This window comes from Phaethon aethereus, assembly GCF_964289735.1.
Source record: "Phaethon aethereus genome assembly, chromosome: 4".
In the NCBI taxonomy this organism is placed as follows: domain Eukaryota; kingdom Metazoa; phylum Chordata; class Aves; order Phaethontiformes; family Phaethontidae; genus Phaethon; species Phaethon aethereus.
Window position 1 is genome coordinate 77989548 of NC_138578.1, and position 25409 is coordinate 78014956.

At 35.0% G+C, this 25409-nt stretch overlaps 1 protein-coding gene across 1 annotated transcript; it reads left to right on the forward strand.

The window, feature by feature from the left end:
• Positions 1 to 606: 606 nt before the first annotated feature.
• Positions 607 to 23781, forward strand: RNF212 (ring finger protein 212; the record flags this gene model as incomplete). The annotated part of the gene is made up of 12 exons (XM_081999799.1): positions 607 to 718; positions 2320 to 2381; positions 6449 to 6523; positions 9362 to 9418; positions 12536 to 12594; positions 14767 to 14831; positions 14924 to 14993; positions 15896 to 15941; positions 17287 to 17354; positions 20476 to 20544; positions 21338 to 21534; positions 23744 to 23781. The coding sequence occupies 12 exons, from the start codon at positions 607 to 609 to the stop codon at positions 23779 to 23781; spliced, it is 918 nt and encodes a 305-aa protein (XP_081855925.1).
• Between the last annotated feature and the right edge of the window lie 1628 nt (positions 23782 to 25409).

Consider the following 25409-nt stretch of genomic DNA (forward strand, 5'->3'; position numbering starts at 1 on the left):
CAGAGCTACAGCCTGCAGTGCAAATAGGTCTATAAGGGACTTTTCCCCTAAAATTTTCATTAAGGGAAATTAGCAAGCCCTGGGTTTTTTGCAATGTAAAAAATGAAAATCAAATCAAAACTCCTTGGTTTACACTTTTTTTCCCCAACAAAAGAAGCAAAAACAAACCTGTGACAGTAAATTAATAACCTTCTCAGATGCCCACGTTTAGATGAGTGAAAAGCCACTACCGTTTTCCACACACCTGCTGTCCCAATGGCAGCCCCTGCTGCGTGGCCGCCTCTGTGAGGAGGACAGGGCTTGTGGCGAAGAACCTAACTGGGGGAAATGTCTCAGAGAGGATCCTCTGTGTGGGCACCCTCTCCAGTTTGGTAGTGAGAGGCCAGAAAAACCCCATTTTTGGGGGGTGAGGGTCAAACTCTGCTGCACTCAGGCCCCCCAGGTGCGGGAGGGGTGCTGGCAGCCTCACCTCAGGGCCCGGCGCTGCCTCAGGCTGGAGGAACATGGTGGACGGAGGCCTGTAGGCCTCACCCCGGGCGCAGCAAGGAGGGTCGGCATCTGCCTCAGCCGCCTGCTTCCTGCTGGGCCCTCCTGCCCCTCCACCCCATGGCCACCCCAGTCTTTTGCAACGTCTGCTTCTGTGAGCCTCGCAAGCCCAGCCCACGGTTCAGCCTCACCAGCTGTGGCCATGTTATCTGTGAGATCTGCCTCCAGAAAGGTAATGGGTGCTGCAGGCATGGGTGGCTCAGCCCTCTGCTTCAGCGGGTCAGGCAGTGCCAGCGTGCACACATTTACGTTAACTGTCAGCATTTCTGACTCACTGTGGAAAAAAGAAAGGCTTTAACATTTCTTTTAGTCAGCTTAATGTTATTGATAAACCTCTTCAATTCTTGCTATTGATTTTCTTTAAATAGTAAAAAACAACCTATGTCTGCTGCCAGATGAATCTGGCTGGAGCAATGTTACTTTGAGAACAAGCATTAGACACCAAAAACTGGAGGCTTTAATAATGAGTCTGGATGCTTATGATCCATGATTGCATTACAAAAAACGTAAGATGGCAGCCTGCTCTTCTAATTTTCATTTTGATCATGCTTGTTCATTAGTGAAAGAGCAATTTGCAAAACATAGGATTTGTTTAGGGCAGATTTTGCTAATAGTCTTAAGACATTTTAAATTTCAGTGTTGTCACTGAAACGCTAGAAAACTTTCAGCAGCATTATTTGAAGCTCTTGTGTGTTGTATGCACTTCCTAAGTCATATTCTGGGACTCCTGTGATATGCTTAGGTGAAGATCTGTGGAAAAGGCAGCAAAATAAGGAAGTTGCTTTTCAAAAGGTAAAAATAGTAGGCAAATGTTTTTCTCTTTGAGGTCACACTAAATGCCCTGTTTTTTGTAAGGACACACAGAATAAATGATTGATTTTAGAATTATTTTAGAATTAAAAACTTTTGACTAAAAGTTTTCACAGGGTTGCTCTTGAGGAGAGAGGATCACAAAATGTAGCCTCTAAATACAACTTGCAGGCTCCTAGAACCTGTACAACAGCTTTCCTTTCTGCTGTTAATACCGTTTGGCAGAAAAAAACCCTGAGTCTTTATATATTTTTTTTCTGTGAATTCAATAATAATGTTATTAATACTAAGTTTAAAATGTATTTACTCTTTGAAGATTTTTATAAATATTGACCCTTAGAATCCTTAAAAAGGAAGCACTTAGTAAAATTATCAGTTATAAATATTGTAGTCATATGCATTTACTAGAAATATTTGCTAATATGATTGCAAATAATCAAAGAGACATTTTAAAACATTATAAAGTTTTAAAAAGTGTCGTGATGAATTTTTTACTGGAAAAATTCACAAGGTAAAATTATTAATTCTTTGAAGTCAAGGTTTCATTTATTTTATTGAGAGAGCCAGACTAGGCCCCAATCTAAAAAGTCATATGTCTGGTTGACTCTAACTCATTAGTGTACTTAAGCATACGTTTAATCAAACCAGGCAAGTAGTCCTATTTAAATCAAAGGAAATAAAAGTCACCTGCATTCAGTGACAGTAATGATATTCATAAAATCATTTACATGAATGTTTATTTACAGGAGTAAGACCTGATGATATTCACACAGGTTTTCCCTGTGCAACTGTGTGTAATGGTTATAGAATCAAATTCTTTATTCGTCTTTATTTGCATTTTTATATAATCTTCAGATTCCTTCCATAAGGTCCAAACAAAGGTTTAGGCATCAATTTCTATTAAAAATGTATTCATTATCTATTGAGTTTGATGTATATTTTAAATATGTCTTTACCTTACAGGCAAAAAAGACGAATGTTTGATCTGTAAAACTCCTTGTCGTACATTATTCCTTTCAAAACAGGTAAATGAAGCTTTAGTATTGTTTTATTACATTGATCTGTAGTTTGCTTAACAGCTAAATTATTTGCATTACAAAATACTTCCCTTTTGTTTGCCAACTGTGACATGAATATTTACTGATGGTAGGTTGGTAAACTTAGATACTTCTGCAACATGCAGCTTTTAGTTTTATGGATTTTTTCAAATAAAAGCCTTTGGAGACTCTCTAAGTTTTCAGATCCTGCTGGACTGTAAATCACTCCAACCTTATCAAGAAATGTGACTGGCTACTGTGTAATATCAGTGACTACTTTCAAAACGTAGAAAAATGTTTATTGACTTTGGCTTTTGTACATCAGAGAAAGTGGACTGTAATGAATTATTTCAGGTAATGGACTGAATCGAAAATCTACATGGCAGAACATCAATGTCTTCAAGTGTATTGGTTTTATTTCCCTGTTTTCTCTTAAGCGTAACTATTTTCCTCATGGCCATGTAATTAAGAGAGAATTTAAAATATTGTTGGGAATTCTTATTCACTAGAGAATGAATAGCTTTTAATTCCCTTTCTTTAGAAATCATTAGAAAGATTTCCATTTCTCCCAGGAACCACCTTCTCCTTAGCTGATTTCATAAATGGGTTGTGAAAACATTTATATTTTCCTAGAGTGATGCCTACCTAAGAGACAAGCCTGCCTTACAATGATAGAAGAAAAATACTAAGAGCATTCAATACAGCTAACACATGAAGTCCTACAAGGGTATAAGGCAATCACACATATGAAACAGAGGACAGTTGGGGACTAATCCTGAAGCAGTGACCTTGAAGAAGGACATGGTTTCTCTACATATGTTTAAAACTGAGCTGATGTATATCTAAATACAGAAATCTCTACCTCTACATACTGTATATAAAAAAGTAAAAAACTATGACACTATATTTCATATTTGTAAACACAGAGTCTTGCAGAACTGAAACAGGGTGAAGAAGACAATGTTACCAAAAATAAAAACTTACGGCAAAACAACAGAAAGCAAACATAATATGAAGGGACAATGCGCACAGTAATCAAATAAAATAAAAAAAAAAAAACAAAACCAAAAAGCCCCTCATAAAACTTCATAAAGGAGGTATTCTAATAAGCTTTCAATATCAGCCTACTGAATTGGCTGCAAGTTTCATTGCTAATTTCAGTCACAGAATAATTTAAGTTGTCAAGGACCTCTGGAGGTTATCTTGTCCAACACCTTGCCCAAAACAAAGGTAATTTTGAAGTTAGATCAGTCTTAAATTGCAGCATTTAAACAGAACTCGATAATTTGCTTAAAAAATACTGAAGGGATTTAAAAATGTGATGACTGGGATACTAACAAAAATATTAGATGTTTCATTAGAACCTGCCACTGCTCTGGAGGACTGGAAGGAAGCAAATTACCATATTCTTTAAAAAAGACATTAATGATGATTGCTTAGCCTTGATTAAGAACAGATAAAATGATTGGAATGATAATTAAAGTTGCATATAAAAAAATCATGGCTCTATAATTCAGGAACTTGAGTGGAAATATACCGGGTAATCTTTAAGAGCTTGATGCTATGGAAGAATTCCCAATGAGTAGGAGGTCCTATAAAAGTGTTAAAACTCCTCATTAAATTTTATATTGGGGCAATCAACATCTACACCTTAAATATTCTCACCTTTAAAGTAATGCATGCTTGTCACCTTTATATCTTCCTTCTATGTCTCACAATCCCCACTTGTTTTTCCCAGAGGATGTTTAAGTGTTATGATAAATCAGAATCTCGCTGTTCATTATTTCAGAATATCATGTTAACATCTGCTACTCCTCCATGCAACAGATAAAATATAAAGTGTTCTCCAAACCTTTATTTTAAAGAGTTTTCAAATCAGCAATGAAGCTGGTTGGTTTTTATTTTTCTCAGATCTGATAGGTTCTTAAAGCAAGGTCATTGCTTTGTTAGGACCCTAAATAGGTTTCTAGAGCTTGCCTCCTATGAATACATTTTAAAGATGTCAAATTTATTTTTATGAATGCATTAATTTTTCCAGATGAAATTTTATTGTCTTGTTTGTATTTTTTTTACTTAAATACCATAGATAGGTTAGACTGTGCTGTCTATCTGCTTTTCTCCTCCTCAGTCTGCTGATTCACCCTGTTGAAATTTTTGAATGCTTTGGTTAATGTCAACCAAATTCAAAAGAGCAGAGGAAGTTTAAAATGCAATTAATTTCCTCCTGTGGGTTCCATAAAAAATGGTAGCTGGGGAAAGCAAGGAAAAGCAGTTTAGTTCCCCTGGTGAGAAAAGTGCAAGTACAGCTCATCAATAACCAAAAGTGTATTTGGCAGCCACATGCACGATTCTACAGTACCCAAACATGCATGCCATCTTTGCTCAGATGAATTGCTATACAGGACATTGAAGTATCTGATGTCAGAACATGGGGAACAAAAGATATAAATCTGTTGCAAATCCAGGTTGTTAATCTAGCTCCTCATGTAATTATTTTTCATACATATGAGACTCAATTCCCTCTTATTATTAAAAATATATAATATAAGCGCACATTGAAAATAGGTTTGGCAAATGCAGCTGTTATATAATCTTGGATATTTGACTTTATACTAATGTTATACTATTTTTGGAGTAGATAAAAATATTATCTCTCTAGATGTTTGTGCATTTCCAAATGGAACAAAGCCTAATTCTTTTTTATTTCAATGTAATATTTTTAATTTAAGTAATAGCATTTATCTTTCTTTTTTCTTAGTAGCCTAGAAAACTGTTGCTTCATTCAGAGATGTCCTATTTCTTCTTTCTTTGACCTTTCTTTAATTTTCCAATTTCTAAAACTTTTTGAGATCCTTTAGTGCTTCTGGTATTAATTTACATTTTGCCTGCAACAGTTTCAGTTCTTATTGATTGGATTTTGAGTGGTGGCTCCATACATGAAGGATGCCTTTTTTCTGGGACAATCTTCTTTTTATAATCTAAATATATTAGGATTGTTTTTGCTTTTTTATTCAACTTTTGGCTAGTCATAAACCTTCCTTCTATTACACAATCAGAATATATAAAAGAGAATTGTACAGTTTACAGGTAGATGAGTGGGGTTTTTTGCTAGATTCCTCAATTTTCAAAGCTGTTTACTATTACAGTAGAAGATGATTGAAATGTGACCACTGTTAGTTCTTACTAATATAACTATCTTAGTACTATAACTAGTGTAGCTATTTTGAGGTTGTATTTTGTTTGTTTTTCTTATGAATAAATTAGGAATACCTGTATGCTGGATTAAAGCAACACTTAACTAAGTTGTCTACATTGCTTTGTATATTTGGATAGATGTCCAAATGTCATTATCATTCTGAAATTCGTTTTATGTTTTGTAGCATTTATTTCTCACTATAAATAATAAATTTATTCATGAATTACAGTGCTAGCTTAGGTACAGGGTAGTTACTCAGCATTTTCTAAAAACACAGATGGCCATTTGTGAAGCCACATCATGATCTCTGATTAAAAGTTTCAGACATAAAATACTTGAAAAATTCATCTATCACTTTAGAGCTTTTTTCTTATGCTAGAATAGCATTCTGCTGCCCAACAGGCAGGAGAGATAAAGAGAACCCAGTCAGGTTTGGAACCAATCTGAAAAAGGACTTTGAAACAAAACTGGTTGTAAGATGCATCCATGTGGCTGGGGATGGTGAGAACCAAAAAGCCCAGGAAGGCTGCCAGAAACCTGGCTGTTGGTCTGAAGGCAATGCCTCTGCCAGGGGACCACAACATCTTCCTTGAATGTCGTCTGGAAATTATCATCTTACTTACAAAAATATATATGTGCGTAATATAGTTAAACAAAAGCACAAAGCCTTCCATGATGGTTAATAAGGACATTAAAGAAAACTAGGCTTTTTTTTCAATTTCTGTATCATCCTACTCTTGATCTGTCCAGTTTTTATTTGTATACATAAATCAATTTAAGGAACACTTCACAAAATGCTTTATTTAATATAGCTTGAAAATAAAAATGCTAACATTGGTATACTTTCTTTTCTTGGTAGACAAATCCTGATATTCAATCACTGTTCATGGGAATAGATACCTTATGCAAGAAATATTCAAAAGAAGTAACACAGGTGAATCTACCTTAGAACTTGTTAACTCTGTAAAATAATCAGCAGCTTCTACTGATTTTTATATAAATGGGAAAGGTATATGAGTGAATGCTTGAAAATGAATGTATGCCCATTACCGTCTTTACTTCCTTAACTTCACAGTTTCAAAGTTCTTAAGAAAGCATAAATTATTCATCAGAGTCTCTGCTTATGTTTTCAAACTCTCTCTGAGGACCTCTAGTCTGGTTATTTTAATGATGTGAAATCACTTTCAATGCCATGCAATGAAAAATTAGATCTGCCAGAACCTTAAACATGCCCAGATAGTGTGGCCTAATTATAGCAATAAAAAGTTACACAGTGAAAACCTGAGCTGGCTAAAGCCCTGAGCTGAATGTGTGTGCGCTCTTTCTTTTTTTTTTTTTAATCAAAGTGAGCAAGTTAACAAAATCCCTCATCTTAAAGACTAGGCTTTATTAAAAATAAGGACAATCTAATTCCTAAAAAGCAAAAAATGCCCAAACAGATCTGTATTTTTCAGACAGATGCAATAAAAGATTTCAAGGTAAATTTCCTCCCTGCCTTCTGTAAACTCGAGGCAGGATGCCTTCCTTCAGGCATAGTTTCCAGGCCAGAACTTTAGTAGCTGTCTGGGTTAAACAAATACATATAAATGCCCGTTGCCTCCTCATTTTCTGCATCTCTTCAGCTTGCCTTTGGGACCTGTCCCTGTCTCTCTTACTGAGCATTTCAGTGGCAGTTTCAACCACTCTAGGTTGAACTATAGCAGTACATCCTCCCTGAGCCCACCTGCAACCTTCATTGTGTATTCTCATCTCCCTTGGGCTGGTACTTGTCTGGGCTTGTGGTGAGCTTGCTGATCCAGCAGAAAAGTAACCCAGGGAAAATCACCTGCTTTCTTTAATGGTGATTATGGATTCACATTTTCTCTACTCTAAGCTTCACAAACTTCTCCAAAGTTGAGCGTGGTCCCTTTCCTCAGCACTCCTCCTCCTAAGATACATAGGTGACACAAGGTAAACAAGAAGCCTTCCTCTGTCCTATACACACTTTTTAACAGCATGTACGATGATCAGCAGTTATTCTGTAACAAATCCAGTAAGCTATACCACCACATTGTATTCACCACAAGTGAATACAAACTTCTGTAATATGTCAAAGAAAGGAAAAAGTGGACACGATCTCAAAAGACTAAGGTGGATTTTCTGTAGCCTGAGATAACCTATGGGAAACACTGAAGTGTAATTAAGTCATTAAGGTATGTTCAGAACTTCTACCAGCATCAAAAGACATAAAAGAAGCTTGTGCTCTATTAGGGCAAATGTTTATCTGATCTGATATCCTGCCACAACAGTAGGTGCTTAGGAAAGCACATGAGAGCATGTAGTGTATGTCCCCAGAAGAGCTTCCTAGCTTTCAACAGTTTGTGGCACAGGAATTTCTCAATGTGGGGTTGGTGCCTTTGCATTCATAATCTTTCAGTCGATATTTTTCCCCATGTAACTGCCAAGTTGTTTTCTGAATATTTAGCATCTATCACATAATATGGAAGGAAGGTCCACAGGTTATACACTGTGTGATGATGATTTCCTTTTTCAGCTTTTAACCTGCTATCTGCTAGTTTCATTTGATACTCTTGAATCTGATTCTAGAGGAAAAAGTAACCATCCCACTCACTCAATCTGTGCTAATCATTAGACTGCTAACGCATCCCTTCTTCAACTGTCTTTTTTTCAGCCATGAAGACTTAATATTCTATGTGGCCATTCTTTTACTGAAACTCTTACATACCTCTGAATAATCTGAACTATTTCCAGACCTGCTATATCCTTTCTGAGATGTTAAGCAACCTCAGGATAGAGTAACATATAGTTTTTAAGGTGGAATAATGATGTTCCATGTTCTATTCCTTTTTTAACCACTTCTAAGATCTGATATGCATTTTTTGACTGGTACTGAGCACTGAATTGACATTTTCACAGATTTCTCCTTCATAGACCCAAGACTTCATTTCTGAGCAGTGGGAGGCAGCTCAGAGCCATTACTTGCTGATCGGCTGTTTCTTCCACCAGTTCTTCTGAAGACATTTCTGATCCTTTGTTGAATATCCAGTGGGAATCTCCCAGGCTCTTCTACAGTGAATAAAAAGTAACCATTTCAATCAGATACTCCTCTATGGGTTTATCTTCTTAGAGTGTTTCTTTTCAGTTGTCTCTATCCTTACACATTTTCTGGCACTTTTCTTACACGTGAGAAGAAAGATTTGTTAGTAACATATTGCTACTGCAATTTATTCCTCAAGCTCTTGTCTTGCCTACCTTGTATGTTTTAACTTTTAACCTGTCATGGTTTATGATCCTCATTTGGACACAAGTAGTGCTTACAAACCACGAGAGAGTATTTCTAACAATTATTTTTTAATTAACAGGGTATTTTTACAAGGCAAGTTATGATTGCCAGTAAGACATATTAATTTTTATGTTGCCATTAATTTTGTGTGTTTGCTTAGCACTAATAAATAAGAAACACCACAACTAAACTTCTTTCCAATGTCTTTACCTTGATATTGAACATAGTGTTAAAATATAAATTCAGTGAAATAAATCTACCAACTCTTGGGTAGGTCATACTAGATCAAATAAACTTTATAAGACTTTCTTTATCAGTGATAATAACTTAGAATATTTTTTTGGAGAGGATTTAAAGAAGATATGTTAAATACTTATTAAAAAATCTAAAAATTTGAACACTGTGAAGTAGTTCTACTCCATCACTTTTTTTGCTGAGGTTATGTAAATATAATTAGGTGAATCTTGATATAACTGTATTTATTTTTAGATTTCAGAATTTCAAGAAAAACATCGTAAACATTTATTAGCATACCACAGACAAAAGGTAACTCTAATTGTGATTTTCTTATTTTTGTTTCTTATGTTTGCCTTGTTATTTTGGTTCATTTTTAGAAAATATATTCACCTTTTATTGGAATACTTAGAATAGTTTATCAGGATTGCCTCACTCTTTCATTATATCTGATATTATGTCAGATATTGCCTCATTTCTGTCATTATAGCAGATATATCTGTTTTTAATTGTTTAAAATCTGTGAGGACTTTATTAGTTGTGGTTACTATTATTTAACAAAACAGATTTCAGTTGTGGGGTGACTGAGATTAAATGGAGAGTCAAAGGACAAGGAGAGAACAAACCAATTCATTTTATGGAGGAGAAAGTGGAAGAGGTGGGGACAGACTCATACTCAGATGGTAAGCCTGGGGGAAAAGACGAGGGCTGACAAACTAAATGAGAAGCTAGAGCAATGGGGAAAAAGACTAAGGGCTAGTACCCTGAATTAGGGATAGCTCAATGGCACAAGAAATAGAGTTCATTATTCTGTGGAGAACAGGTACTGAATTTGGACTATTCTTCTGTAGGTTAGAAAGAAAATTTCTTTTTCATTTCTCAGCCACTTCTAATTATTTGATAAAATATTTGGCTGTTTCATTCATTTCTAAGGACATGGACAGGTATATTACTTAAAGCTACTTGGCAATACTGGTGAATCACTGGTCAGTAGGTGCCCTATGTATGAAATGACAGAGGCAAACTCCTATCAGTGGCCAATTGACTATTTTGTGTGTGAGGAGGGATCTGTTATGGTTCTCATGGATAGAACAGCTTGGAAACATAAGTGCTTTGTGGCCCATTCTCCCGTTTTCCATGACTGCGTTTTGGGATCAGTCCTAGTGTACTGTGGAGTGGGTAGGTCTTTCAAGGTCCTGTCCTTCTGCTTTCAAAGGCAGACCATGGAGGAATCCTGATTTTATGCCCCCTTCTATTGTACTGACTCCAGATGGTAAAACTGAAACCTGTAGGGAAAGTAAAATAAAGCTCTTACTAGAATGTTGCATAAATAGCAATGTTATCTCCAAAGAATCTGTGCAAAGTTTTGATATTTTTTGATGGTAAGTTTCTAAGCTATTTACTGTTGAGATATTAATTTAACAGTGGTTGTAAAGTACTCAGGGACACTCCTTGACCTAAGGAAGGTGTTTAGGTGGCAGTACAGGAAAAGCTGAAAATGTAGTTAGTTGCTATTTCAATGGCATATAGCTTTGGGCCTTTTTGTTGTTGTTTTGTCCATTCTATGTATTTGTAAGTATTTTAAAACTGCTTGCATCTGATCAGGGTCAGAAGAGGCTGGTTGTCTTAAACACCCTATGTGCATCTATGGCTAGCACTAGCAATGCTGTTTCGGTGGAGAAATGGTTTGACAGTGAGGCTGAGGTGACCAGGGAAGAGTTTCCCTGTGCAATGGGACCCAACTCCTTCCTGCAACTTTCAGTTAGCAATGGTCCCTCTTTCAGAGCTACTTGGGAGGGAGTCTGAAGGAGCTGGGGAAGGCTAGATCACAGCTGGCAGAGGCACACAGGATGGGAGAGTCAGTGTAGATGCTCACACTCAGAGTTATAATCTCCATCTGAGTCTTCCTGTCACTGGCTTTGAGATGAAGGTGAGTGGGAAAAGGATGGAGCAAGAATGTTTTACAGTATAAACAGTTTGACAAATGGCAATGACCCCCAGGGAGGTGAGGAAGCACAAATCTACCTTTGACACAGGTGCTTCTTCCTGCCACTCTCCATTCTGCAGGTCTTGGCCTTTAGGAAAGGCAGAATACTGCATAAGAAAATTCAGAACCAGATTCTCATGCTTGGCTATCTTGTTTGTGATCCCCTTCCTTATTTCTAGTCTGTCATCCTTGTCACTGTCAACCAACAACTCTCATGACCTTGATAAAAGCTTCTTTGTTGCTGTTTCTGTAAGTTGTACAGTTACTGGAGTGCAGATGATGGCATGTGGTGTGGGTACTTGTTATCCATATTCCTGGCAAGTCTAGACCCCATGTTGTCCTAGGACCCAAAATATTGAAATCCAAATAGTTACTCATCTTCTTTAAGGCATTTTGACTTTAAAATGATCCAGTTCTACGGAGTGACAGGGTAAAGTGCATTGTTCCTGACATCTCTACTGGTCACTTTCTTAATCAAATCTTGCTCTCATTAGGAAAAAGAAAAAAGAAGAATACAAAAAATCAGATCTTATGTAAATTATATTTCGTCTTTAATCTCTTTTGCAGAGTTTCACATCTGCAAAAAGATCATAATATCTCCCATAAACAATATGACTTTATAAAGGTATATCAGGTAATGTTATTAGAGAATTCAAATACTATTGAAAGGAGAAGCATGAAAAATTAACAAGAAAATTCATAATTTGTCTTAATATCACAGTATGAATAATGTGAAGTAATGAAGGACTAAGGTCAGACAATGGAAATTAAGGATAAAAAGAAGATGCAGTATTGAGGCTATTGAGTAAATTTTTACATCCTCCATAAAATATAATGTATGATCATGTAATGAAAGACTGTAAAAAATACACATACTACGGAGCTGACCTGATGTTCTTCAATTTTGCAAGCTCATAACCTTCTTTAATGGAGATATTTTTGGTTCTGTCTATAACATAACAGAAAATATTCTTCACATTAGCTCGTTAAAAATAGACACTGCAAAGAACTGATGAAATAAGAAATATGGTAACATCTTATTTGGTATTTTGTACAGTTATTGATATATTGTCCAGATAATTCCATATTAAATGCAACAGAATTTTTATATCAGATATGGAAATGAGGAAGAAAAATAAAAGTAAACTATTTTCAGCACTTTTCTTAATATTCATTTATCCAGTATTACCAGTACACTTCTTAACACAAGGTAATCGAACTAAGTCTGTAACTGCCAAAAAGAACCGTATGTTTTTCAGACTGACTGTTAAATGGATCTATATAACATCTATAGTGTTGCCCCAATAAATCTGGATAACAATGATATCTAGGATTACAACCACTAGAAAACAGAATTTCAACACTTTATAATACTAATTGTATGAAAATGAAGTTTTATATCACTCAAATAGATTTTGTTTAAATCTATGATTATCTCACAGACAGTAAAGTTGGAAGAATCTCTCAAGCAAGTAACACAACAAATGCATCAGATACAACGGTAAGAGGTTTAATGCAGCAAAAGTAAATGAGAAATAGTCTTTGTAATCAGACAACAGTAAGTTTAAAGTCATGCTTTGTTTGCCTTTCTCATATATTGTGTTGTATGAATAGAAGAAACATATTTTTACAGAAATAAATGAATAGTGATTTCTGTCATCAGGGCCATTTTTTTCACATTAATCAAGTCTTTCAGGAAGGAATGCTTTTATTTTTAAATTCAAGTCAGTAGTTACTCTAAAAATGAATGTTCACCAATGTCTATTTTTTGTGACAAATTAATCATCATACAGATATTAATTTTTAAAATTTTTATTTGCATTTACATGAACAGATTTGTGTTTTTTTCAATGGCCTTTGCAGCATCAGCCTGGAAAGTACTATGGTATCTTTCCTAGTATCTAACCCATTTGCAAAATACAAGAATTTTGTAACATGATTCTCATCTTCTCTGTTTCTAGTAAAATCAACTTCTTGACTCATCTTACGTTATTCTTTTTTCACAAATGCATCAAAGATATAGCCAAGAAGTAGTTCATCATTATGCCCCTGCTCATTGATTGATACCTCAATCTTTTAATCTTATTTATTTCCAACTTAAAGCCAAAGTTCTTTTTCATCCCTAAGTGCATTTTGTGCTACTACTTTTAATTTAATTAAATTTTATTTTATTTTATTTAAAATTATTTTTTTGAAATGATCATATTTTTTAAATCATTGTGTAGTTCTCCTCGATATTAATATATCTTTATATATTCAGAACTTTCTCTCTTCAGATTTCACAACCTGCGGGCTATCCTTGAGTCATTAGGGAATATATTAAACAGGATCAGCTGCAAGACTAAACTGAAGGGGTCATCACTAATAACATTTCTGCACTCTCTTCAGCCTTTTTTGTTGTTGTTTCCCTTTTAACGTTATTTATGTTATACTTACCTGAATTAATTGCCCTTATTTCTGCTTTAAAGTCCGTGTGGTTTGTACAGCACTGCAATGTTTAAATAGAATTAATGCAGAAAACTGTACTAAGTTACTACTGTTTAAAAAATCTGTTTACCAGAACATAAACCAAAACAATAGATATCAGATTGACCTACTGTGATCCACCTATGGTGAAATGGTGAAATTATTACATTTTCCATATAACATTTGTTTCCATGTTCTATTTTACCCTTCTTATTTTCTAAGATTTCAAAAACTACTGTGAAAAAAACCTAACAAGTGTGGTCTGCTTTTCCCTTTTAGTGAATATGGATATTAAAAGTACTTGGTGTACAGTTAGAATGTACTTCTTCCTATAGATCCATCTTCTTGAGAGAAGCCCTTCATGAATGTCACTTTATGAATATCAGTGATCAAGGATGCTGAAATCTCCTTAATATGCCAGCTCATGAAGCCAGCAATTTAATTGCAATACATTGTTGATCTTATCTCCTTTTCTGTGTTTTTTTCAGTATAGACTTTCTTTTGACTCTGACGTACACATAATACTGTATTATGCTCTCTTATGCTGCTTGGTATAATAACTGAAAGAAAAACAGTATAAAGGAAACTAAGTATGTGGTAGATTATCAAAGTTCATATATTTGTATCCACTGCCTACTTTTCCTTGTCTGCATCTCAAATAAATAACATCTTCATTATACCAAATACAGAGTTCTTACTGAATTTCAGATTTTTCAGAGTTCTACTGAGAGAGTGTGACCTAGGGCTTCTCCTTGCATGCCTGGTAGACATATTCCTCCTGTTTATGGTTATTGGCAAAGGTATCACTTTTGCACAGCTGTTGGTGGATAGCATAAATATGACAACGTTTCTTTTGATAACTATAGTTTGGGAAATGTATACATTGAAATGAAGATTTTTGTCTCAGCTGTAGTTAATAGTTGTATTTTAACATCTGTTGTTCCATAAAGTACTTTGCCGTAATGTTATCCTAAATTGATATTGTCAGGCATGTAATGACTGATACAGACATTAAGATATAGAGAAGTAGTGGTTAATAGCTTATCAGATAGGTTGTTATTTTGCTTCATGGCAAAATAATGTCCTGTTAAAACCATGTATTGAGGATAAAATGCTTTGATTTTATGTTTTATTGACCAGCTAGACAAATGAACTAACTAAACCAGCTTTCAATTTATATATGTTGTTTCTTCTTTTTCCCCTTTAGTATGAAACCTCCTGAACAAACTACACAACTACCATTTTCCAGTACAAGTAGAAATCCACTTTCCAGTAAGAAGTGTTGGTTTAATATACTAACTATGGAATACATATCACTGGATGATGTAGCTATGTTCTAATATTAAATTTATTAATGGCTTTAGTTCCTTCAAGAAAACAGAATGGCTATTCTTCATGTTCACTTCATCATAGTCATCCTTCCACTTCTGAAATGTAGGTACAAATCTGTTAATTTTCAATGAAAATCTTAACAATGACAATACTTATATTTTATACACAAAGTCATGTGAGTTTGAGTGAGTTTAAGATAAGTGTATTTTCTGATTTTGTGCTTTGCTTCTGCAAATTGCGTAAGTATGAAAGGAGAGGGTCTTATCTAGCCAAGTGTACATAATAACTACTTGTATAGATTGCCTTTGTATACACTGCAAAAAACTTTAAGGCATGATGCACCTTATACTAAAGACTTTCTGGATGGAAGGATAGATAGATAGATAGACAGATAGATACATACATACATACATACATACATACATACATACATACATACATAGATTGGTGAGGAACTCTTCCCATTGACTGTAGGGAAAATCTAAATGACTTGTATAGACACTTATATGTACGTTGTAATTGGCTAAAGTTAGATGGGATGAACTCCAGGAATTTAAAATAAAATTTAAATTTTAAAATAATTTAAAAATAAATTTTAAATAAATCGAACATACAGCTTGCTCAAGCTAGAAGATTTCTATATCTGTGACTATGACTTCATTTTTTATAAAAAATGAAATTTCAGAATGCTCTTTCTGTGGAAACAAGCAAAAAAAAAATCTCTGCATATTTATTCTAACTTAAATACAAGAATAAGAATGCTAATCATAAAAAAACTTTTTCTGTAAATGTCTAAACCAAAGCTCAGAATCAATTAATAGATTTTTCTTACTTCTAGGGGCTTTTGGAATGAGTCCTAAACACTCATATATGTTATGCATTATGTATTACACATTTTCCATTGTTAGTCAATTTTAACATGAGAATATAATGTAATTTTAGTCATTATAATGAATGTGTTATTATTGTTACAATGTCATACTTATTTTGACCTTTGTTGTAAGAATGGAGTCAATGGAGATTGATCCTGTACCTTCACCAATGAGGAAAGTAAGTGGGTTTTTTTGTATATATGTTTTTATATATATATGTGTATATATACACATATATGCTTTTGATTTCTCCTACTCTGTTAATTCTGCAGAAAATAGGATTCCCTCTGCCATTTAAAACAATTCTTATGTACATGCTGGTTTCAGCTATGCTTGGTGCTTAGTAGAAGTCAGATGCACCCCAAATAGGAACCAAAAGGAAATAAATCACAACATTGATTTCTGGAATTATATTCTCCACATGCCATATACAGGCTTTTAAACTTCTGTTGCTAAATTAAATGGCAAGTTCTTGAAATCTCAGTATGTTTGTATGATAAAAATGTTGTAACTCTTTCCAAAATAAGTGTTGTTAATGCATGAAACTGAGAGTTGCAATTAAATTTAAGTTCTAATATATTAAGGAATGGAAATATATGTAAGATTTCGACCTTCACCAGACCACACGTAGGTGTCTGCAGTGCAGATCTATGCTAACATCTCAGCGTTTCCTTATAACCTATGGATTGTTTATATCCATAGATAGACCTATATCCATAGGTATAAAATATGGATTAGTATGTGTGATTCATCTCATTTTAAAGGACACTTACTGGTTTCATTCCTGTTTCTCTTCCTTGACCATAAGGGGAATTTTGGGGGATCAGACTGGATGTAAATGTTGTCACTGCAGATGTCTGAAGTTACAAGAGGTGAATTGCTTGGCGCTCTTAACTTTGTATCACTGATTTTCAAAGCATTCCTGAAATTTCCTTTATGATGGATAAAAGGTTTTTTTAAGCCACATGATCTTGTTTCTGTCTATGCTCAGGGGCATCAACGTGTCTATAGTATCTTCACATGCTAAGAAAAAGTCAATTGTGTAGAAGTCAATTGTGTAGAAGTGTAGAAGTCAACTGTCTGAAAGCAGCGCTAGAAACTAATATTTGAGTAGTGAATGGCAAGCTTTGAATGACATCTCTTAGATGAGAATGAAAGCAGGAGCTTTTCACTGTATTAGTATTCTGATTAGGAGAGGTAATATCCAGGAACAGATGCCAGGTTAAGAATGGAATCTCACCACAGAAAATGATGTGTCTGATATTTTTCTTATCTGAATGTGACAGAGAGGACTTCTTTGAATAAAACTAAAATACATGTACTTCCACGCCACCCCTTAGATCTCTAAAATTAGTAACTTAATTCTGTGGTTTTGCATTTTAGTGCTATGAACAAAACTGGCAGCAGAGACCATCAGAAATCTGCAGGCTTTATAGACCTCAAAAATGTAACACTGTTGCTTACAATATGATAATAATGAACATACTTATTATATTGTAATTAATACCTTGCCATTCATTTAGCCTGAAACACCAGCTGGTCCAACAAGATTATCATTAATAAATCCACCGCAAGATGGACGTATGGGTGAGTAAAAATAAAAATAAGTACAAATAAAATTTGTAGCTGGATAACATTTGTATTACGTTAAGAGGATTAATACTTTAAAATCCATACATTAGCAATTTACTGAGAAAACTTGAATTGTTTTGAGGTATAAGGAACTTATAACAGAATGATAGAATGATAGAATCATAGAAAGGTTTGGGTTGAAGGGACCTTAGAGATCAGATAGTTCCAACACCCCTGCCATGGGCAAGGACATCTTCCACTAGATCAGGTTGCTCAAAGCCCCATCCAGCCTGACCTTGATCACTTTCCAGGGATGGGGCACCCACAACTTCTTTGAGTAACCTGTTCCACTGTCTGATCACTCTCATAGTGAAGAATTTCTTTCTTATATCTAATATAAATTTACCCTCTTTCAGTTTAAAGCCACTGCCCCTTGTCTTATCACTACATGCCCTTGTAAAAAGTTCCTCTCCAGCTTTTTCTGTAGGTCCCCTTCAGGTACTGGAAGGCTGCAATAAGGTATCCCTGGAGCCTTCTCTTCTCCAGGCTGAATAACCCCAACTCTCTCAGCCTGTCTTCATAACAGATGTGCTCTAGCCCTTTGATCATCTTTGTGGCCTTTCTCTGGACCTGCTCCAACAGGTCCATGTCCTTCTTATGTTGGAGGCCCCAGAGCTGAACACAGTACCCCAGGTGGGGTCTCACCAGACCAGAGCAGAGGGGCAGAATCACCTCCCTCAACCTGCTGGTAATACTTCTTTTGATGTAGCCCTGGATATGGTTGGTTTTCTGGGCTGCAAGCACACATTGCCAGGTCATGTTGAATTTTCATCAATCAACACCCCCAAGTCCTTCTCCTCAGGGCTGCTCTCAATCCATTCTCCGCCCAGACTGTGTTTGTGCTTGGGATTACCCGACCCATGTGCAGGATCTGGTCTTGTTGAACTTTATGAGGTTTGCACAGGCCCACCGCTCAAGCCTGTCAAGGTTCCTCTGGATGGCATCCCTTCCCTCCAGGGTGTCAGCTGCACCACACAGCTTGGTGTTGCTGGCAAACTTGCTGAGGATGCACTCAATCCCACTGTCCATGTCGTAGACAAAGATGTTAAACAACAACTGACCCTTGAGGAACCCCACTTGTCATTGGTCTCCACTTGGACATCAAGTCATTGGCTGCAACTCTTTGAGTGTGACCATCCAGCCAATTCTGAATCCACCAAATGATCCAAGCGTCAAATCCATGTCTCTCCAATTTAGAGATACTTTGCACAAGTACAGATAGATTATGTCAGTCACTCTTCCCTTATTCATCAATGCTGCAACTCTGTCATAGAAGGCCAGTAAATTTGTCGGGAGCAATTTGCCCTTAGTAAAACCATATTGGCTGTCACCAATCACCTCCTTATTTTCCATGTGCCTTAGCATAATTTCCAGGAGGATCTGCTCCATGATCTTGCTGGACATGTCATGTAGACATCAATCCAGCAGATGGGAAATGGTTAAAAATGAAGTATGAAATAAGGGTACTTATTTCTTATCTTCCTAGTACTGACCTACTCTGTTCTGTGAATAATTACTTGTAACCAAAATTATTTTTGCTGCACATAGTCAGCAGTTGCTAAAAAAGTACTGTAATGATGTGTATGGTTGAACAGAACAGGTATACTTGCAATATATGTTGTTGACTCTCTATTAACCTTTGTAATTATAATTGTTTATAGTTACCAAAGATTAACATTGTCCATCATGTCATGCTAAAAATCACATGAGGAACAGGGGGGAAACTAAATGGAAATTACAAAAGTATTTCGTAACAAAATCGAGGTAATTAAGTTGACATCAAGAATTTCTTCAGAAAGAAGTACAGTACCTGCCTGCACTTCCTTTCATTCTTGGGCTATTGCAGAGCTTGGGTAACACTCTGATGTAAATAAGACATAAATAACAGCCTACTGAAATTAGCACAGTCTCCTTGAGTACTGTTTCCCAGAGTTTCCCAGAATTCCTAATGCTCTGCAGGTCTACCATCCCCCTGTCCCTCCCATTCTTGGTTTTACATTCAACATGTTTCTGTAACAATCCATTCTAAGGCAGTCATTCACCTGGCTTCAGCAGTTAATAGAATCCAGCTCCAGCTACATAAGGAGCTTTTAGCACTCTTGTGTTTTTACATGGTGTAAACGTCCCAAAACAAAGACAAATGTAATTGCAATTGAATTGTAATGAAGCAGTAAAATTGCTTTTTCTATGTTATGTCTGATTTATATGTTCAAATCCTTCCTAAATGCATACTTGCCTATAAATTTATGGATAACAAGGTAGCGAGAGTTGAGGTTAGCTGGTTTTTTATGTGTCTAAATATAAATAGATATTTAATTAGATAGTAAAATTATATGTAGAGCAGTTATGTGTTTAGCACATTTCAGAATCAACCCATCAAGTATTGCAGTGGACAAAGCTGAATGAATCAAAGCTTACTTGCAGAGGTTGGGGCAAGTAAAAACAATGATTTAATGGTGCGCTAAAGAAAGTTTCCTTCTCAGAGATGGATGGGGAAAAAAAGAATAGCTGAACTGAAGCACCTCAGCAGAGCTATCTTGATAGTCTAATAATAGTCTAATAAAAGAAAAAAGGTGAAAGAACCCAACATATGTGTTTAACTTGAAAAAGATTTGCAGGAATGGTGCAATATTATGTGTTCATGACAGCTAAGCTCTATGTAGGATTAATCGATTGAGACTAAAGAAAATTTTCCACCTTTTCACCTTTACCCTCTATTGCAGTACTGCTGAGGACTTTTGATAGCTTTTATTTTTGCTGGATCTTCTTCCAGCAAGAGGTACTGGAAGACAACTCGTGCCTCAGCAAACGTCTTGTCTGTGCTAAATTGTAAAAACACATTATTAATTTTTAGGGTTATTTTAATCCTTTCTCAAGTGAATGGTGTCTTTATTTTTTCAGCCAATTCCTTATCTTTCATTGTCTATTGTAATTGTGCACCATTTTTATTGTTTGAATAAACCAATCATGAATTTGTCCCAAATAATGCAAGTACTAATCTTTGTTTCCAAAGTTATGTTTTAAGTAAAAAGGGTAATTCATGTTGGTCCTGTTTTCAAAAACTCGGTTCTTACAGGTAGTGTATCCTACAGAAGTTCTCAGTCATCTGGAATAATGTCAAGTCAAAATAGTAGAGCAGGATCTACAAGGTAATTAAATACATTTTCAAGATGTTACCATCTCCTATGAGAGACTGAAATTTTTCTTGCCTGGCCTGTATTAATCTGTATGTTTAAAGGTTATATTCTATATTTGAAGAAATGTTATTGTGCAGGCTAGCTATCACCTATATGAATCTGTTTGTTATTTTTGGGAGGTTTTATTTTGAAATCACTTTCTTCAAAAATACGCAGATTATCTGAGTTCCTGTAGTTGTAGACATGTACAGCCATGGTACTTTTATACAAAGGGTAGTAATCACACAGTAAGAAAGTGCAACAATGTGTCTGCTTTATAATTCTTCTAAAAATTAGAGATGACAACACAATGTCTACACAAAAGCTATGCTCTGAATAACCTGAACATATTCACTCAGCGTGTAGCAGGTTTTTCAGGCTTTTCACCTAAATATTGAAAATGTCTCAAACTGTGAGAATTATTAATATAAAGAAAAAACTTAAAATGCTTCCAGAAGAAGTAAACTCTTGTTCTCTATAATCATTAAGCCAAATACCTCTTCCTAAAACAGATTTAAAATATACATAACAAAATATTTCTTTTTTTCCATCTCTGATTCTCATAGAATTTTTGTCCTTCTGCTTTTAAAAATATGTAAAAATCCTCAAGAAGTAAAAATCCAAATATGTAGAACACAATAATTTATAGTATTTTCTATTAAAATTTTCTATTAAAATATTATTACTATGAATGTAAATGGTTTTGAAATCTCTAGTGCTATGAAAGTAGCCTCAAATCATATCCATTAATTCATTTCATTAACAGATCCACACCTATCATACTACCACATAGTGGATGTTCACTTACCTCATCATCTGGATCACAAAGTAGTAGAAGGGGGTCATGGGCTACTTCTGATTTCAGAATCCCTCAGGTGTATCCATTTACATCACCTTCCCCACAGTCATCTGTAACAAGACACCCAATCACCATCTCTGGACTTCTGCAAAGACAACATTTAGGCAAGTATATTTTATAAAATAACATTTATCACTTCTTGAAAAATTTTCAGCATACCATACGCTTATTTCTTATTTACTGGATAACAGTCAGTAAGAAATAAATTAGGCAACACAAAAATAATATTTCATAATTGGAAATAGATCGTCAACATAATATGAAAAATGTTGATGTTTATGGTCAGTATTTTGCCTTAGTCTTCTGTGCAATAGAATATCAGCTGTGAAAATATGTTCTTGTTTCACCTCAGTATAATATTTTAACAGAGATTTAAATCTGATAACGTCCATAATTGTTTTCTAGAAAAAAATACCAGTTCTAAATAATGCAAAGCATACAATAATTTGGCAAAAACTAATCTTGCAACAAATCTCAATTAAGGAGTAGAGAAAAGAAAAACATGAGTGGAGGAAGTGCAGTGAACTCAGTGGGAGTCATATCAAGACTGAGATAATCAACAGGAGTCCTTTAATAAAGCAGAATAGTTGAGCTGACACATGGGAAAGAAGGGAAAAAATGTCTATAATGAAAAGAATGAACGGGAGACAGTTCCTGTATGACTGAATAGTGTGTTGTAGAAAGTGGGTGACAGTTGACATCTCACTATGTCCGGCAGAGAAAAAATGGACATAAAAGGAAACTGCGGTGTTCTGAGAGTAAGAAGTGAAGTATTAGTCATCTGGTTATTAGGGACCCGGGAATATTAATGGAAATGAACAAATGAATAAACTCATTCTGAAAATGATCAATGGATAGGCAATGAGCAGATGTTGAGACAGAAGAGGAAGGAAGATGTGCTAAGGAACTGAAAAAAAGGTGAGGATGTTAAAAGGGTTGGGAGTACAAAAGGAGCCTAGAATAGTGCATGGGACAGAACAAAGGCTATAGAGGAAGCAGGTTAAAGAATTTATGAAGAATGGAGGTAAGAAACCAGAAATTAGTATAAAAGAGGAAGCAGGATGGACCAAAGGAAAACAATGAGAGGACAATAAATGCTATTTTTCCTGTGAAGCAAGAAAAGTAGACAAGGGAAGGTCTGGATCATTACAATAAACAGACCAAACAAAAAAGTAAAGAATAAGGGAATGATGGAAAGCAAATTTAAGAAAACGAAAACATTTTCTAGTGTTTTATTTTTATGTTTTATAATATCATTATTTATTTAATTGTACTTCTCTGTTATATGCTCTGTATCTTCACAATTTGGGAGGAAAGGCTGAGATGATAATTATGATCATTTGTTGCTGACCTTTTTTCCCATATTCTGTATGATATTAATTTAATTTCTTAATTTCTGCCCCAAGCAGTTTTGAGTTCATGAAACTTCATGAAACCAAAATAAACTTATTTTAAGAAATTCACTTGTACTGTACTCAAGTTATGTATGCTTATAGCTTATGGAAGCTTACATCATAACTGTTCTTTTTGTGGAATTTCTGGACAGTGATATAACATGTGAAATAATCATAGAATTCCAGAAGAAAATTGTTCATATGTGCCCTTGTTCCAGTTCTTTCATAGAATCACAGAATCCTAGAATAGTTTGGGTTGGAAGGGACCTTTAAAGGTCATCTAGACCAATCCCCTGCAGTGGGTAGGGACATCTTCAACTAGATCAGGTTGCTCAGAGGCCCGTCCAGCCTGACCTGGAATGTTTCCAGGGATGGGGCATCTACCACCTCTCCGGGCAACCTGTGCCAGGGAATCACCACCCTCATTGTGAAAAATTTTTTCCTTATGTTTACTTGAAATCTATGCTATCGCAACAGGCCCTGCTAAAAAGTTTGTCCTGAATGCATCAATCTGATAGAATCTCGAAATAATGTCATAAAAATCAAAGTTAAAAAAAGTGCTGCTATACTCAGCTTAAGTATTTGTCATCTTTGTGTTATACATTTACAACTTAATTACAGTTCATGTGCAGAACAATGCTTTGGGCATTCACTTGTGTAGCTGAAATTGGAATATGGCAAAAATGCTTTTACGGAAAGAGAAACCTAATTCTTTTATAGGAATACAAAGGAGCATATTTAGAGTCATAAAAAGAGCTATGCGAAAGTTCTCATAAAAATGTATGGGTTGTATGTTTATTTTTTGATAGTTTTTACTTTCTGTCATCCTTGAATAAGTTCCCAAAATAATTTACATGAATAAAGTTTTCCTTTAGTCTTACTAAATTTTTTTCTGTTTGTACTTGTATTCTTATTCTAGGGTCGACCAATTTTGGAATACATTCAACAGAAAGATAAGCAAACAGCTGTGAATTGTTTTGGTCAATAAGCATCTGGAGAAGCTCTACACTGTCTTTGGATATCAAAGTATTTGTAATTTCTATAAATGTCAAATTGGCATAAAAAAGCTAACTATTCAGCATGAATAATGTATTCAAAACATTGCTGATCTTGCTGATTAACACCTACAGTAGTTTTAAACAGGAGTACAAAACTCTCTTGCTGTTTTTAGAAATTTTGGCTTAAAATATATTGTATAAATAAACAGCCTTTATTAACTAAGTGTTAAGGAAAAACATGACTATATATTCAATGAGCATTTCTTGCTGTGAATGCATTGATCTGCAACAGAACTCTATTTTTAAATGGTTGCACCTGTACAGTATTAGAGATGAGCCCCAGTCCTAAACAAAAAATTAATTTATGGATTGTTAATTCCAGGATTCCAAATTTTGGTTCTTAATCAATAGATCACATTTTGTTTGCACTGTTGAAAGGGGTAAGGTTTGAGAGATATTACATCCTAGCAGGCTCTGCTGAGCTCATAATACAGTATATATTCCACACTCCACGAAGTTTACTGTTTGATTTAGTTAGCAGTGATTTCTTCCGAAAATGAAATGAAAGGGGGGAACTGGGATGAAGAGACAAAACACATTGGAGACTACCTTTACTTTCACACAGGAACAGCAACTGGAGACTCTGAATAAAGGTTGCCAGAATGTAACCTTTTTCTTTTGAGAATAACTCTTAAATTGAAATTCCCATCATTACTATGTGTGTCTGGCAAAATTTTGGTATGACTGAGACATCAAATATGCACCTTTGTTTTGTTTTGGCCGTAACTTTACCTAGACTATTTTAAAACCAATAAAACTAAATGTCATTTTTTTGAGATAAAGTCCCCCGAGTACGTGATAAATTTCTTTTGGGTTGAAATGTTTTGCTTAACCTAAAAGAAAAGTTAGAACAGAAAGGAGAGTATAAAGGAGGTTTTTTGTGATGCTGAGACATAGTGCTAATTCACCCAGAAAACAGAATAGTAAATGATTGTTCTTATCATCTCTGAATTTGATTTCATCATTCTTACATCATCTCCCTAGGTAGCTACTGTGATGCGTTTTAACTGGCAAGTTAAAAGTTGAATGAGAGTAAAATATATGGAGAAACACCTGTTTTGTGAATATCTCTGGAGCAGGGGTTTCCATACAAATTTTAAGCTTCACATTTCGCTTATTTCAATGTAAAAATGCATTCACTTTTTACCATGGGAAAATTTGTGTGTTTTCTTCTCCCCAATATTCTTATAATTCCAATTTTAGATGGGATTTCTAAGTAAATTTCCTTTCAAGCAAACTTCCATTAGAAAGATTTATTTTTACAATACCACAGACATATACAGGTAAAGGAGTAACTTTTAAAAATTCCTACTCTCCTTTATTTTCAGATGACTTAGAATAGCTTGAAAAATAAAGCTAGTAAAATATGATTGCCAGCTTCCACATTAATTGTGCCCCAATGGTTTTCTGTTTGTTTGGCTCACAAGACAGTATTCTTTCTAATTTCTATTTTATGACACTGCAGAGTCATCATCCAAGTCTGCAAAGTCATACTATAGATTGTATAATTGCTGGAAGTTGCATTCT